Raw genomic sequence first — 16,900 nt, forward strand, 5'->3', positions numbered from 1 at the left:
GACGGATACAAAAAGAGAATGAAACAGATTTGGGAATAGAAAAGTAATTAAAAATGTCATGCTCTTATCTGAATCACGAAAAACAACAGGTGACATTGTTAGAATCTAGGGTCTTTGGGTAACCAAAAGAAAATAAGATCCACAATGTCCATGAATTTTCCTGATACAAATAGAGTATTATCATATGAAGCATACAGTGAGGGGGGGAAAAAAAAAATTGATCCCCTGACGATTTTGTACGTTTGCCCACTGACAAGAAATGATCATTCTATAATTTTAATGGTAGGTTTATTTGAACAGTGAGAGACAGAACCACCACCAAAAAAATCCAGAAAAACACATTTCAAATCAGCAAGATTTCTGTCTCCCAGGTGTCTTTTTTTACACAAGTAACTAGCTGAGATTAGGAGCACTCTTAAAAAGGGAGTGCTCCTAATCTCAGCTTGTTAAAGGGACAGTCTAGGCCAAAATAAACTTTCATGATTCAGATAGAGCATGTAATTTTAAACAATTTCCCAATTTACTTTTGTCACCAATTTTGCTTTGTTCTCTTGGTAATCTTAGTTGAAAGCTTAACCTAGGAGGTTCATATGCTAATTTCTTAGACCTTGAAGCCCACCTCTTTTCAGATTGCATTTTAACAGTTTTTCACCACTAGAGGGTGTTAGTTCACATATTTCATATAGATAACACTGTGCTCGTGCACGTGAAGTAATCTGGGAGCAAGCACTGATTGGCTAGACTGCAAGTCTGTCAAAAGAAAGAAAAAAGGGGCAGTTTGCAGAGGCTTAGATACAAAATAATCAGAGGTTAAAATTATATTATTATAACTGTGTTAGTTATGCAAAACTGGGGAATGGGTAATAAAGGGATTATCTATCTTTTAAAACAATATAAATTCTGGTGTAGACTGTCCCTTTAACTGGAAAAAAAAACCAAAAAAAAAAAACCACCACACCTGTCCACAGAAGCAATCAGATTCTAAACTCTCCACCATGGTAAAGACCAAAGAGCTGTAGAAGATATCAGGAACAAGATTGTAGACCTACACAAGACTGAAATGGGCTAAAAGACCATCGCCAAGCAGCTTGGTGAGAAGGTGACAACAGTTGGTGAGATTATTCGCTAATGGAAGAAACACAAAATAACTAAATTTCCCTCTGTCTGGGGCTCCATGCAAGATCTCACTTCGTGAAGTTTAAATGATCATGAGAACAATGAGGAATCAGCCCAGAACTACATGGGAGGATCTTGTCAATGATCTCAAGGCAGCTGGGACCATAGTCACCAAGAAAACAATTGGTAACACACTACGCCGTGAAGGACTGAAATACTGCAGTGCCCGCAAGGTTCCCCTGCTAAAAAAAAAAAGCACATGTACAGGCCCATCTGAAGTTTGCCAATGAATGATTCAGAGGAGAACTGGGTGAAAGTGTTGTGGTCCGATGAGACCAAAATCAAGCTCTTTGGCATCAATCTGTAGAGGGAGCTAAAGGTTCGAGTTGTCAAACACAGCCTTAAAACCATAAAGGGACAGTCAAGTCCAAAATAAACTTTCATGATTCACATAGGGCATGTAATTTTAAACAACTTTCCAATTTACTTTTATCACCAATTTTGCTTTGTTCTCTTGGTATTCTTAGTTGAAAGCTAAACCTAGGAGGTTCATATGCTAATTTGTTAGCCCTTGAAGGCCGCCTCTAATCTAAATGCATTTTGACAGTTTTTCACCACTAGAGGGCGTTAGTTCATGTGAATTTACAGAGGAGTGAGCACTGATTATCTAAAATGCAAGTCTGTCAAAAGAACTGAAATAAGGGGGCAGTCTGCATAGACTTAGATACAAGGTAACTACAGAGGTAAAACGTGTATTAGAACTGTGTTGGTTATGCAAAACTGGGGAATTGGTAATTTAGGGATTATCTATCTTTTAAAACAACAAAAATTCTGGTGTTGACTGTCCCTTTAACGACTTGGAGAGGATCTGCAAAGTGGAGTGGGACAAAATCCCTCCTGAGATGTGTGCAAACCTGATGGTCAACTACAAGAAATGTCTGACCTCTGATTGCCAACAAGGGTTTTGCCACCAAGTACTAGGTCAAAGAGGATACAGTAAGAGTATTATTGATAAAACCATTGTTGACTTAAATATGGAGATTTAAAAAAAAAAAAAAAAAAAGTACGAATAACAGATTCTTTTTTTCAACAGAATACAGTGACAGGAGCAAAGATATCTTTAGGGTTGTAAGAAAGCACTGGTATCTACTGCCAAAATACAAGCCTGAAGTAGAATTATTTAAATTGCCACCTATGCCCTCATATCGTAGGGTAAAGAACCTTAGGGATAACTTAGTTAGGGCAGATGTGGCTACAACTAAATTTACCACTATTAACTAGCTAACTACTCCCAATAAAGGATATTACCTTTGCTTGCATTGTGTTCAATGTAATTCTGTCATTAAAAAGTAAATATATTTGGCTCAAAATGACAAAAGAAAGCAACTTAAAATGAAAGGCCTTTATACCTGTCAGACAGATTATGCCATCTATCTCCTAAAATGTCCATGTGGGCTATGTTACATTGGCGAGACCACCCAAGCCATTGTCAACACAAAACCTCAATCAGATCCAAAGATATGACTCTGCCAGTTTCAGCCCATTTTACACAAATGGGTCATACTGTCGGTCAGCTCCGTTTTCAGGTCATTGACCATATTCCCCAATATAGGAGAGAGGGGAATAGAGAACTCATATTAAAACAAAAGGAAGTATGGTGGATCAAATTTTTGAATACACTCCATCCACACGGTCTGAATAGGGACTATGATTTGCATTGGTTTTTATAATTTTGTATTTCTGCTTCTGATACCACTAGATGTCACTATTTTATTGTATAGCTAACCTGTATAGGTAGGGGTTAATATGAATTAATGAGGTTAAGGATAATTAGAGGATTTATGGCATTGAAGCCAAGTGCTGAATTAGACACTATAATAGCTCAAATTAATTAAAAAAGAAAGACACTTTATTTAACATATATACAGACGAACAAGTTACCATAGATAGATCAATAAAGAAATGGGTAAATTACTTCCTTTCCTAATTAGTCATTATGTTTGGATCCAACTAAAAATAAAAACAATAAGGCTAAAAACGGGGCTGTGTGCCCTGGATAGAGTCTTACAAGGATAGGGAGAAATATCAGGAGTAAAAGGTGTAAGCAGTCATGCAGTATACACAGACTATGCGCTCAAAGGTGTCGTCCTGCCTGCATACTGCTGGGATTTAACCCAGTCAGCCGATTTCTAACTGCTTCCCTGTTGCTTTACACACCATACAAGCATACACAGTATCACCAAGTCAACTCTTTAATCATATAATAAAGAGCGTGGCTCTGTAGCAATGGATCCCTATTCCTCAGTCAAATGATGGTTTATTATGTAGTACAATATATCACAATGTATCACACCGTGAGTGGCTGTCTATGCAATGGTCCTCATATATTCCATGCAGATAGAACATAAGGGGTATAACTTTGAACCATCCTTATCTATATTTATGGCCCATCATTTGACTGCGGAATAGGTCCATTGTTACAGAGTCACGCTCTTTATTATATGATAAAAGATAAAGAGGAGATTTTGTGATACTGTGGCCCCTATTTAAGAAAGTCTGGTGGAACTGATCTGACAGTGCGGATCAGGTCCACCAGACCTCGCTGAATAAGGTGAGCAATACGCTCGCTGTATTCAGCATTGCAACGCTGCCCCCTGCAGACTCGATCGGGTTGATTTCCGGCGATGTCTGTTCTGAGCTGTCTGCTCAGAGCAGGCGGACAGGTTATGGAGCAGCGTTTCTGGCGAGCCTGCAGGCTCACCAGAAACACGGGGCATCAAGCTCCATTCGGAGCTTGATAGATAGGCCCCTATGTATGCTTGTATGGTGTGTAAAGCAACAGGGAAGCAGTTAGAAATCGGCTGACTGGGTTAAATCCCAGCAGTACGCAGGCAGGAGGACACCTTGAGCGCATAGTCTGTGTATACTGCATGACTGCTTACACCATTTCCCCCTATCCTTGGACTCTATCCAGGGCACACAGCCCCGTTTTTAGCCTCATTATTTTTAGTTTTTAATTGGATCCAAACATGACAACTAATTAGGAATGGAAGTAATATACCCATTTCTTTATTGATCCATCTATGATAACTTGTTTGTCTGTATATATGTTAAATAAAGTGTCAATTTCTTTTTTTTATTAATTTGAATTAAAAAAGCAATGTGTGATTTGATTGGTTCAGATAGCCTTTTTAAAATGTCTGTGTTCGCCTGTTCTAAATATGCATGATTAAGGATCATGTAGGTCCGAAACATTTTTAAATAAATAAATAAAAAAATCACATTTAACCCTTTAAGTGCTAATGATGGCTCTGAGCCATCACAGAGTTTCCCACTCTGGTACTGACGGCTCAGAGCCGTCACTAGCACTCCCCCATCTTGAGGGAGATCTGGGCGCTCCCACCAGCTCCTACCCCGGCAATCGTGCCTGTAGAGTGACAGGCATCGCCGGGGCTTCCCGTTTTGTGTGGTGACGTCACCGCGCAACTTTATTTATACTTAATGTTAAGTATAGGAGCAGGGGACATGCTGCTTAGACGCCTGTATCTCAGGCATATAAGCAGCTACAGACCCCCAAGACCCACCATTGGAAAGGTAATCGCCTAACCTTTCCAACAGTGTAAATATTGTCGGGTCTGAATTTTTTTAAAAAAAAGTTAAACAAATTGTTCAAAAAATAAAAAAAACTTAAAAAAAAAAAAAAAAAATATCTTAGCATCCAGGTGGGAAAAGTACTTAGCACTTAAAGGGACACTGAACCCAAATTTTGTATTTTGCGATTCAGATGGAGCATGACATTTTAAGCAACTTTCTAATTTATTCCTATAATCACATTTTCTTCATCCTCTTTGTATCTTTATTTGAAATGCAAGAATTTAAGTTTAGATGCCAGCCCATTTTTGGTGAACAACCTGGGTTGTTCTTGCTGATTGGTGGATAAATTAATCCACCAATAAAAAAGTGCTGTCCAGAGATTTAACCAAAAAAAAAAAGCTTAGATGATTTTTTGAAATAAAGATAGCAAGAGAACGAAGAAAAAAATTTATAATAGGAGTAAATTAGAAAGTTCATGCTCTCTGAATCACAAAAGAAAAAAATTTGGGTTCAGTGTCCCTTTAAAGGGTTAAAAAACCGTTTGTGGTGCTGTCATACATACAATTAAAATAATTATTCTGTCCTTTAAAAAACACATCCATGATTCCTCTTTCAGAACCATTCTATTCATATTCTTAAAAGAACTTTTGTTAAAAGAATTCTTTGTTATTTTCTAGTGAGAATTCTACTCTGAAGGACACAGCAGGCAGTGAAAATAGGGCACTGCTCAGGAAGTTTTCCATTCAGCCCTGCCAAGGTACTGCAACCCTCAAAAGGAACCAATTGCAGGATGGGATTTCATCTCCTATTCAAACTCTTGACATCATCTTTAAATATTCCGCTTACAAAACAGTCAGTGCTCAGAAGGAAAGAAAAAAACAAAAACGTAAATGAGAATCATGTTTAATCTTATTTTATTTCTTAATGCTGATACCTATTTGTCAGCTTTAATACATATTTCCTACATGTAAAAATGGTTTTCACAGGCATCAGTTGTAAAAATTTCTTATGCAATGAGCATTAAGATTTGAAGAGGATATGTACCAAAAAAAAAATATTCAGTACTTTAAAATAAAAATTGCAAATGTTTTAATTTAGTTTCTTTCTAAGGGATGAAAATTACGAAACATAATACCCCACCAAATGGATGGGGGGGAGGGGGAATAATTTCTGAATTCTTATGATTAATGTTTGAGAAAGTGAATTGGGATTTTTTTTTACCTTTGAAATTCCTATTTATTTTTTTAAATGTGTATGTGTGTGTAACATATTGTCTAAAACAGTGTCTTTGTAGTGAAACGGCAGCTCAAGAAATGTAAATGTGCATGCGAAAAACCGTGGAATCTGCCTTTTCCACCAACATATATCCAGATACTTGACTGTCCACAGCACAATTCTTTTTAAAATCACAACTTTATTACATGACAATTAAAATCAATGCAACGTTTCGGGAATCAATCCTTTAATCATGCTAGTTGTGATTTTAAAAAGAATTGTGCTGTGGACAGTCAAGTATCTGGATACTGTATATAATGTTACTTCCCCTTAGACATACCTGCCGCAGGACAGTGCCGCTAGTGCCCTCTATTCTACAGTACAATACAGGCTATTTGAGACTACAACTACAAATCTCTGCAGCAAAATCTCTTCTGAAAGTGTCTTTACTTATTGGGGTTTTCCCCAGTCGCTTGCTTCTTCTGAGCATGCAAAAAAAATTAAAAAAAAATATATTATATTATATTAATTATATTATATTAATTATATTATATTATATTTATATATTAACCATAATGGCTTGGCAAACCACTGCATTCCAGATTCCATCAAGATTGTTTTTCTTGCTGTAGGTATGGCTTAAAATGTCCATATCTTTTTACATTGAAGATTATTTTTGGAGCTAATAATGTGAAAGTGTAAACAAATTTACTTTAAAGGGATAGTCTAGTCAAAATTAAAAACTTTCATGATTTAGATAGAGCATGCAATTTCAAGCAACTCTTTAATTTACTCCTATTATCAATTTCTTTGTTTTCTCTGTGTCTTTATTTGAAAAAGCAGGAAGGTAAGCATTAGGAGCCGGCCCATTTTTGGTTCAGCACCTGGTTATCGCTTGCTGATTTGTGTCTGAATGTAGCCACCAATCAGCAAGCGCTAACCAGGTTCTGAACCAAAAATGGGCCGGCTCCTAATGCTTACCTTCCTGCTTTTTCAAATAAAGATAAGGAGAGAAAGAAAAATTGATAATAGGAGTAAATCAGAGAGTTGCTTAAAATTGCATGCTCTATCCGAATCATGAAAGTTTAATTTTGACTAGACTATCCCTTTAAAGTTTCACCATATCTAGTCACGGAGGGTGCCCACAAAGCTCCCAAATTTCAAAGAATTTTGTTGATTTAATGCTAAACCCTGTTTTTCAGGTGTTTTTAACTTTCGGTTGCTTGAACCAATTTCTTTACATCTATATACATTACATACATAGAAATAATTTAACCTTATTAACAATGGTCTCCTACAGTCCTAGAAACCCTTGGAACCAGCAAAGGGGTTAAAAGGGAGGTGCACTCTATATCAGAACAACATACTTTACTCAATGAGTGACATTTTGCCTGACGGCAAGCACCCAGGCAGTTATGTAGGCTAAAATGGACAGTCTAGTCAAAATTAAACTTTCATCATCAAATTTGCTTTGATCTATTGGTATTCTTAGTTGAAAGCTAAACTTTAAGAGGCTCATATGCAAATGTCATAGCCCTTCAAGACCACCTCTTATATGAATGCATTTTGACATTTTTTCACAACTAGCGTTAGTTCATGTGTGCCATATAGATAGCATTGTGCTCACGCCCGTGGAGTTACCTATGATTTAGCACTGATTGGCCAAAATGCAAGTCTGTCAAAAGAACTGAACATGGGCAGTCTGCAGAGGCTTAGATACAAGGTAATCACAGAGGGAGAAAACAAATCTTTGTTGATTATGCAAAACTGGGGAATGGGTAATAAAGGGATCTATCTTTTTAAACAAAAACAATTCTGGTATAGACTGTCCCTTTAAGTTAGAGGGAAGCAGATTCAGGAGAAATGTGAGGAAGCATTTTTTTTTACATAAAGGGTAGTGGATTCATGGAACAAACTTCCAATTGAAGTGGTAAACACAAAGACTGTAAAGGAATTACAAAATGCCTGGGACATGCATAAGGCTATCCTAAGAAAAAGTAACATGTAATATGGGTAGACTTGATGGGCCATTTTGGCTCTTATCTACTGTCAAATGCTATATAAATGCAAATAAATAGAAAACATAAACTTGGACACAGATTGCATTCAAAACTGCTCCTCATTACCTCAGGTGAACGTTGCCTATCTCTTGCTTCACATCCTGACAGAAATGTATCTAAATAGTCACTGTAAGTTTGCCATTACACACTTGGCCTCAGTGCTGCAAATAATTGGTTTTAAATGAACTTTGACCCTTAACACAGTAATAAAAGGACTAGTGAAGTTCAGGATCAGTTGCTGTGAGACAGGATAAGGGATCTTTGGTCTTTATTTAGAGAAATAAATAGAAATAAGTGCAGTACCTGGCTGTCTCTTCTATCTGAATGTTATCCACAGATGCAGTAACACAGGCCACGCCAGCGTGTCGTTCAGCTTGAAAAGACGCATTTCATATAAATATAAGGCATATTAAGCATGTAAATGTTGTAACTAAGATGACAGAAAATACAGTAACACTAATCAAAAAAAGTGCATGCAATAAAGAATTAATATTTTATTAAAACATAAGTTTATAGAACCAACATTAAAGGGCCAATAAACACAATAGAATAATCAATAAATGCATAATAAAGACAATGCAAAAGCACTTAGTTTGAATTTCGAGTAGTAGATCTTGTTTCTGATCTGTCAAAGTTTGTTACATTTTCTTTCCTAATGCATCATGTGACAGCCATTAGCCAATCACAATATGCATATACACTGTATCTTGCACATGTTCTGTAACATCTGGTGCCTCAAAAAGTGTGCATATAAGACCACCGTGCACATTTAGATAATGGGAGTGAATTGGAAAGCCGTTTAAAATTGTTTGCTCTATCTGAATCATGAAAGTTTGATTTGACTGTTCCTTTAAGGAATGATTAGTAGGGATTTGTTAGATTGAAATTACTTAATCCACAATAGTCTATGGTGCCGCTATAGCACAGGTTTAAGCAACCTGGAAGTCAAAATTCCAATTTCATGTTTCAGACAATGTAGACAAAAAAAAAAAAAAAAAAAATTATATATATATATATATATATATATATATATATATATATATATATATATATATATATATATATATATATATATATATATATATATATATACACACACACACAAATAATCATAATTTATTAAAGGTTTTTTGGTATCCTGTGTTAAAGATCAGCCCCTTTGCATGAGAGCATACCTAGGTAGGTGCAGGATTTTTGTTGCATACACTGCTGCCTAACTGTGATCAACAATGTATATTAGCGTTCCAAAAACTGCTGCCATATAGTGATAAATGCTTTTAACAATGTTATACATTGTTGAGCACAATTAGGCAGCAGTGTATGCAACAATTTATAAAATAGTTACAATTACAGTTGAACACAATATGGCAGTAGTGTTTGCAACAATGTTTCTAAGGGTTGTATGTTGTTGCAAACACTGCTAATAGTCTCCAACAGCAAAACATTATACTATTGCATACACTATTTACATTAAGTGCTCAAGATATGTGCACAATCCTAAGCCTACAAACATTGTTGCACACAATATGGCAATAACATTTGCAACGTTATAATAGTGTTAGATTCTGTTGCAAATACTACTAAGTGTCCACAAAAACATAACATTACTACATTGTTGCAAACACAGTTTAAATATAGTGTTCAAGATATGTGAACAATCCTAAAGCTACCAAGGCATTCTATCATCAAAAAGAGCTATGTTTTATCAAAGGATGTTTGTTTTGGGGTGTGTATTTTGTTTTAAGTTCAATTGAACGTTTTGATTAACCAAAGTTTAATTTTAAACCCATGTCCCTTTAAAACCAGAAAATAAAAATTACTACTTTTTGTCTGAAATACCAGTTTTACAGCACATCTTGAATTATTTTCATTCTGATTTGTCTGTCGTGGATATTATCAGTTACAAATAGAACAATACAGTTATTTACAGTATGGCACAAATATAGAACATTTTACATATGCATATTAAACAGATATATACACACACTTCATATGATATATATACAATTATATAGTGCACACACCCATTACTTAGATTTGCCATGTCTTCCTTTGTTATATTAACAGTTATATAATATTCTCCACTTTCCCTGAGAGTTAGATGTAAATCTGTACTTGATATTTTATACCCCTTCAATACTGAATATGCTGAAAACAACAGAAATACAAATATATCATATTCCTCTTAGAGCAAAATATACCAAATTGCACTCACTTGTGATTTGTCTTAAGATATCAGTCTCTCTACATATTTACACAAAAGATTAACATATAATAAGCAGAAAATAAGGTGAAAACAGCTGATGTAGCAATGTATAAGCTGTGATTGCCTATACAGACACACCCTTATAAGTAGTATCAGCTGCACATGTCAAAATAATGACTGGTTTTCCAGCCTCTCACTAAATATGTACACAATAGGGTGCTGAAATTAATACATAAGAAAAAAAAAAGGTATTACTTTTGTATTGTTTCCAATTTTATAAAAAAATGTACAACAGCCTGCAGGTGTCATAAATGGGCATCTTACCTGCCAGGCAGGCGGTGGTATCAATCCATGTAAGGAGCTGTCCAGCACTTAACTCCCACCTGTGATTTGAGTGCCAGGGATTGACAGTGTGGCACATTTGCACCTCTCCATTCTCATACCCCGAAGACAAGGCTGAGCGTTCTCTCCAGAGACCCATGGGAGCCCCATATCCATTAGATACCTCAGACAGCAGCATAGGAGCAAAGCAGTAGCAAACGTGTGTGCAGAAGGATGAAAGACGAGGTGTGATGTGAATTCAGATCAGCTGCCTATGAATAGAAGGGAGAGGGGCTGCTGTAGTGATTATACAGTGACGTGAAGCAATGCAGTGTGACTGGAAACAGATTTGCCCGTGTGGTCATCAGCTCAGGTGAGTGTTTCCAGCAGGTGCCTCTCGGGACGTCTGAGGCTGCAGCTGAGTTAAGGTGCACAATGTTCACAGCTGAGAGTTAAAGTCACATGTGAGCAGTAGGATTTCAGCTTGTGACTGGCTCGTTTCCCATGTGGCACCCAGCCACACCCCCACTCCTATGTTTTACCTCACACCTCCTGTCTAGAGGCTAAGGCGCGCTCTGCTTAATAACCGTGCTGCAGAGGTTTCATATGACATAATATTTCCATATTCAATTTCTGGCCTTTATTATATGAACTATAAGCTCATTCGCTTTAGTTTGATCGCCTTGCCAAATAAAGAATATAATAAAGGCCACACATTGTGTGTGCTGCAATTTCTTACTACTAAATAAGGAATAAATGGAATTTATTCATTTAATAAGTGCAATATATTAAATTAGTTTAAGTTTTGTTAGTGTTATTTTCTAAAGGATAAATGGTAACAAAAATAACTTGAATTAAACGGTATTGGGACACATTTCTACAGTTTTTAGATGAAAGTAAAGGTTTTTTAGATTTGCCAAACCTACCAAAATAGGACCAGTTCTGTGAGATATGTAATTATTCTGATGATTTGCTCCATTTTGTTGCTTACATATGGGTTCCAGCACCATCCCCTTAAAAGATAAAAGCACCCAAAACTTACCATAGCAGTCCATGTTTTTTAAAATGCTGTTAAAGGAATACTGAACCCAAAAAGTAGGCTGCATTTAGCCACCAATCAGCAAGCGCTACCCTGGTGTGGAACCAAAGATGGGCCAGATCGTAAGCCTACGTTCCTGCTTTTACAAATAAAGATAGCAAGAGAACGAAGAAAAATGGATAATAAGAGTAAATTAGAAAGTTGCTTAAAAATGCATTCTCTATTTGAATCATGAAAAAAAAAATAGGTTCAGTATCCCTTTATTTGCATTTTGAAAACTTTAGTTCCAAATTTTGTTTTTTTTTGTCCTCTCTAGAAAAAGCTTTTATTCTATTGATTAATTGGACTAAAAATTAAAAAAACCGGCCAATAGATATCCAAGGGCACCTCTATATAAGGACGAACCTCTCATTTAAGCTTCAGTGTGTCAAGCTTTGGGGTGTTTTTGCCCAAAAGAGCTGAAATTACTTTAGGGCAATGCCATACAAAATTCCCTTCTCAGGTTAATCTTATTTTAGAATAGGGGTTTTCTTAGGATAGGGTTTTTTTAAAGTTAGGGTTTTTTTTTTCTTTTTTAGAAAAGGTTTTTTTATTGGGAAAAAGAGCTGTTTTTTTTTAGAATAGGGCTTTTTTATGAGCAAATGAGCTATCTTTACTTTAGGGCACTGCCCTCCTACCAAGGGAAATGCCCAACCAAATGCCCTTTTCAGGACAATCGTTTTTTAGGATAGGGTTTTTTTAAAAATAGTTTTTTTTATTTGGTAAAAGAGCTATAATTTTTTTATTTTTTTTATTTTTTAATTATTTTCCACAATAAACATAGATATCACATCAAAAGAAAAAGAGAAAAAGAATAATAGAAATAGTGTACATTACATTAAGACCAAAAAGGTAAAAAAAAAAAAAAAAATACTGACAAAATGAAACTAAACCAATGAATTACCATGTATAAAAAATTAAACAGTCATCTCACTTTCTGGGTTATATGGAGAAAAACAAAACAAAAACCACATAAACAATCTTATCCATATAACAGTTTAGACCGCCTGACTCGCATACGGAACCTTATTGAGATATACCAAAACATAAAACAAAGCAATATCGCATCTCTTTTTTCAGGGACACACTCCCTTTAGAGCAACAGGGAGAAGAGAGAGCAAAAAAAATAAATAAAAAAAAATAAATAATAAAAAAAAATTGTTGTCCGTCCCGCTCCCAAGAACTATCTAACTATAAATCTCAGATCTTCAAAGTTATGGATGTACCTAACCCCATTCTTGTGGGTGGACTTTGTTTTAGTAAGAGTAACATTAATTCAGGAGAATTTTGTACAGGTGCTATAAGTTGTTTTTGAGCAGGTAACGGCCTTTCCCTAATTACATTTAGCCATTTAGAAAAAAAGTCAGTAAGCCTCTTCTCCGAATATGGTTTAATATTAAGTAGTTCAATTGTCATCTGCATATTCATGCTATTTATAAATTCTTTCAGACTAGGCTCTTCCGCAGATTTCCAGTTTTTAAAAATTATATTGCGGGCCGCCACAATAGCTAAGTTAATAAGGAGTTTATCTGGTTTATAATCCCCTTCATCATATAACATGAAGACATTAACTGCGGTAAGAGATATTCTGGTCCTTAAAAATTTATTAAGCCAAAAGTTAATTTTACCCCAGTAGTGTGAGATCTTAGGGCAAGACCACAGGCAAAACTTTTGCATATACAGTGAGATATTTTAAACCTGGGCTGCCCCAAATTTGGTGCTTAACATATTATACCATGTTGAAATAGATCTCTTCCCAGCTTTATATAGTTTGAGTCCACTTTCTATCTCTTTCCAGTCCCACTCTGGCCCAAATAGTTGACCTAGACGCTGAAAATAACTCCTACTCTGTAAGTAGGCATAGAAGTTTTTATGCTGTAATTGAAATTTGTTTGCCAAATCTGGAAAGGGTTGTATATATGGTGCACCTTCCTGCTTTAACTGAAACCAATTTGTTAACCCTTTCCAAGTTTTGTAGACTGAGTCTTGTAAGCCTGGCGTAAAGTCAGGCATACCTATTATAGGGCAAAATTTTGAAGTATGGTATTGACACTTTAAAAGGCTGCAAAATTTCTGCCAGGCAGTTATGATATTCTTTATTGTTGTTAGATTAGAAACAGTACTGGGAATAGTTTTTTTTGTCCACATGTAGTACCGCCTTAAGATCAAATGGGGAGATTATCTCAGATTCAAGCTTGTAATATGTTACATATTCCTCTTCAACCAACCAGTCTACTGCAAATTTAACCAAAGCTACTATATTATACATTTTAAGACAGGGGAGGGCCAAGCCTCCATCTTTTCTACGCTGAACCAACTTATGTCTCTTGCCAACCTTGGTTTACCATTATTCCATAAAAATGATGTTATTATTTTGTTATACTTATCGAAATCTGCCCTTACTATAAATAAGGGAAGGTTTTGAAGTAAAAATAAAAATTTAGGAAAGATGATTGTTTTAACTACCATTATTTTTGCTGACAATGATAGTTTATACATGCTCCATTTAGCTAGAACTTGGGGTAGTTTCTCAAATATATCTTCATAATTGGCCTTATACCAGTCATTCAGGTTTTTACATATATTTATGCCGAGATACCTAAGCTGTTGTACTTCTTGGAAGCCATGTTTAATATAACTCTTATTATTTTTTTGTATCCAAAGTATCTCTGATTTTTTTTCATATTCACTCTATACCCTGAAAATTTACTATAGGTTCCTATTATATTTAAACATTTTGGAATACTTTCTATAGAATTATATAAAAACACTATTAAATCATCCGCGTATAATGAAATTTTTATGTTATGTTTACAAATTCGAATACCTGAAAGTTCCTGTCTTAAAAAAATAGCCAACGGTTCAAGAGAGATATTAAATAATAGTGGCGATAGTGGACAACCTTGTCTCGTCCCTTTGTTGAGTATTATATATTGAGAGAGTTCTGAATTCACTAGAAGTTGTGATCTGGGGTTATTATAGATAGCTTTGGTTAAATTGAGAAAATTACTGTGTAAGCCAAATTTGTCAAGTGAGGTAAATAAATGATCCCATGTGATAGCGTCAAAAGCTTTTTCTGCATCTAATGCTAAAAGGGCCAAATCCAATTTAAATTGTCTCTTACTTCCCCAAAATTTATTACAGTAATAATCTAGGGTTACCAATATGCGTCTAATGTTTCTAACCACATTCCTGCCTGGCATAAAACCTGTCTGATCAGGGTGAATGACCTTTCCAAGAACTTTTTTTAACCTTTCTGCCATTATTGTCATCAGGATTTTATAATTTACATTTAGTAGAGATATTGGTCTATATGACCCTAGTTCTTCCCGGTTTTTACCCTTCTTATGGACCAGCGTGACAATTGAGTCGGCAAAATATTTTGACTGTTTATTATTGTTGACATAATACTCATTATATAGGTTTCCCAGCGTGGCCACTACTTCCTGTCTGATGCATTTATAAAATTCGGCAGGGAGCCCGTCCGGCCCTGGCGCTTTGTTATTTTTTAACTTTTTTATTGCCCTATTAATTTCCCCTTCAGATAGCCTTTGATTAATGATATTAAGTTCCTCTGTTGCAATTCTAGGGACTTTAATATTTTGCCAAAATTTATTTTTTTCAGCTTCATCAATTACTTCAGCTGAATATAGTTTCTGATAATACCTAAAAAAGGCTTGTCTAACTTCTGAGGCATGTGAATGCAGCTTGTCTCCTTCCCTAATGCATGGGATTAAATTTTTATTTCTTTTAGTTTTAATGAGTTTTGCCAGATACCCCGCAGAGATGCCCTGTGGGCCTTGAAAAGCTGCCCTATTTTTCAAATCTTCCATAGCCCATTTCTGTTTTAGAAAGATTTCTCTTTCCTCTCTTGCCTTAGAATATCTATCCCATGTAGATCTGCAGGGAGACGATAAGTAAGAATTATATGCATTTTTAAGTTGATTTGCTAGTTGTATTTCACGTAACTTAATTTTCTTTCTTAACCTGCACATATAAACTATAATCTCCCCGCAAAGTACCGCTTTTCCTGTTTCCCATAAGATCTCAGGTTTATTTTTATGGGTAAGATTATTCTTTAGAAAGGTTCACTAGGTATTTGTTAACCAATTACAAAACTTACTATTATTACTCATATATTTTGGGAAGAAAAAATTATTAGAAGAACCTACTTTTCTGGATTTTATCCTTAAGACAATAATCGTGTGGTCTGAAAGGAGAATCTCATTAATTGTAGCGTCCATATCACATTTTAGTAACACTCTATCAATTAAAAATAGATCTATTCGAGAAAAGTTTTTAAATGTTCTGGACTCGCAAGTAAAACTGCGCTCATCTGGGTGTTGTAGTCTCCAGATGTCCTCAACGTCCAACATCTTCAAAAACTTTCCGAACATTTTGGATTTTTGACTATATATATTCAAATTAGCTTGTCTGAATCTATCTAGAGCTGGGTTTAGAGTCATGTTGAAGTCACCCATGATTATTAGGTTTTGCCCACATAAAGGAAATAGTTTTTTCTGGATCTTGCCCCAAAAGCTTTTATCATATTTATTGGGTCCATATATATTGCAGAAACACCAGATACACTTATCTATACATATCTGTATAATAATATAGCGACCTTCCGGGTCAAGCTCATTTTTAATTATCTCGTATTCCAGGTCTTTGTGAAACAAAATGGCAACTCCACAGCTACGCTTGTCACATGGGGTAGCAATAATTTCTTTTATCCATTTGACTTTAAGTTTTTCAATTTCTTGTGCTTTCAAATGGAGTTCTTGTAAAAACTTAATATCCGCTTTTTGTTTTTTAAGTAGTTTAATAATATTTTTCCTTTTAATTGGGGAGGTGACCCCCCCACATTCCAAGACACTAGGTTAAGCATATTATATATATATATATATATATATATATATATTATATATAATGCTGCCTGCTTATTTATAGCTGTAAGTAACTGACAGGAAGTATAGCAAGTTAATTGTATATGGATCTTCAACTGCAGATCTAGATGGAATGTTTCACTCAGCACCTGCTTATCATATGTAGAAGAGAAGCGTATGGCTTGGAGTGATTTAATATATCTTGAAAAGAACAGAGTGACACAGGTTAAAACCTGGAGCAGTCTCTTACAGAATCAGCTGTTAGAGAAAACAGGAACCCAAGGGGTTAAATAATTCAGGTAGGAGTTTAAATAACAAGGAACCATTCAGTCACAGTTTCACTCTTACCAGAGAGTGGACTTTAGCTATCCGTTGTAACAGCTGATCTGTCAGATTAGGACAGAAGAGAAATCCTCAGGCAGCG

The 16,900-nt window shown here is 35.4% G+C and overlaps 1 protein-coding gene across 1 annotated transcript in view; it reads right to left on the bottom strand.

Moving 5' to 3' along the window:
- Nucleotides 1–10,992, bottom strand: part of ACOT12 (acyl-CoA thioesterase 12) — a 92,638-nt gene extending 81,646 nt beyond the window's left edge. Inside the window, exons 1-2 of the mRNA XM_053701461.1 lie at nucleotides 10,516–10,992; nucleotides 8,289–8,358 (exon numbers count right to left, since the gene is read on the bottom strand). Coding sequence (XP_053557436.1) covers nucleotides 8,289–8,358; nucleotides 10,516–10,711 — 266 coding nt within the window. The 5' untranslated portion in view covers nucleotides 10,712–10,992. The remainder of the gene's footprint in view (nucleotides 1–8,288; nucleotides 8,359–10,515) is intronic.
- Between the last annotated feature and the right edge of the window lie 5,908 nt (nucleotides 10,993–16,900).

The sequence above is a fragment of the Bombina bombina genome, chromosome 2 (assembly GCF_027579735.1).
Source record: "Bombina bombina isolate aBomBom1 chromosome 2, aBomBom1.pri, whole genome shotgun sequence".
Lineage (NCBI taxonomy): Eukaryota > Metazoa > Chordata > Amphibia > Anura > Bombinatoridae > Bombina > Bombina bombina.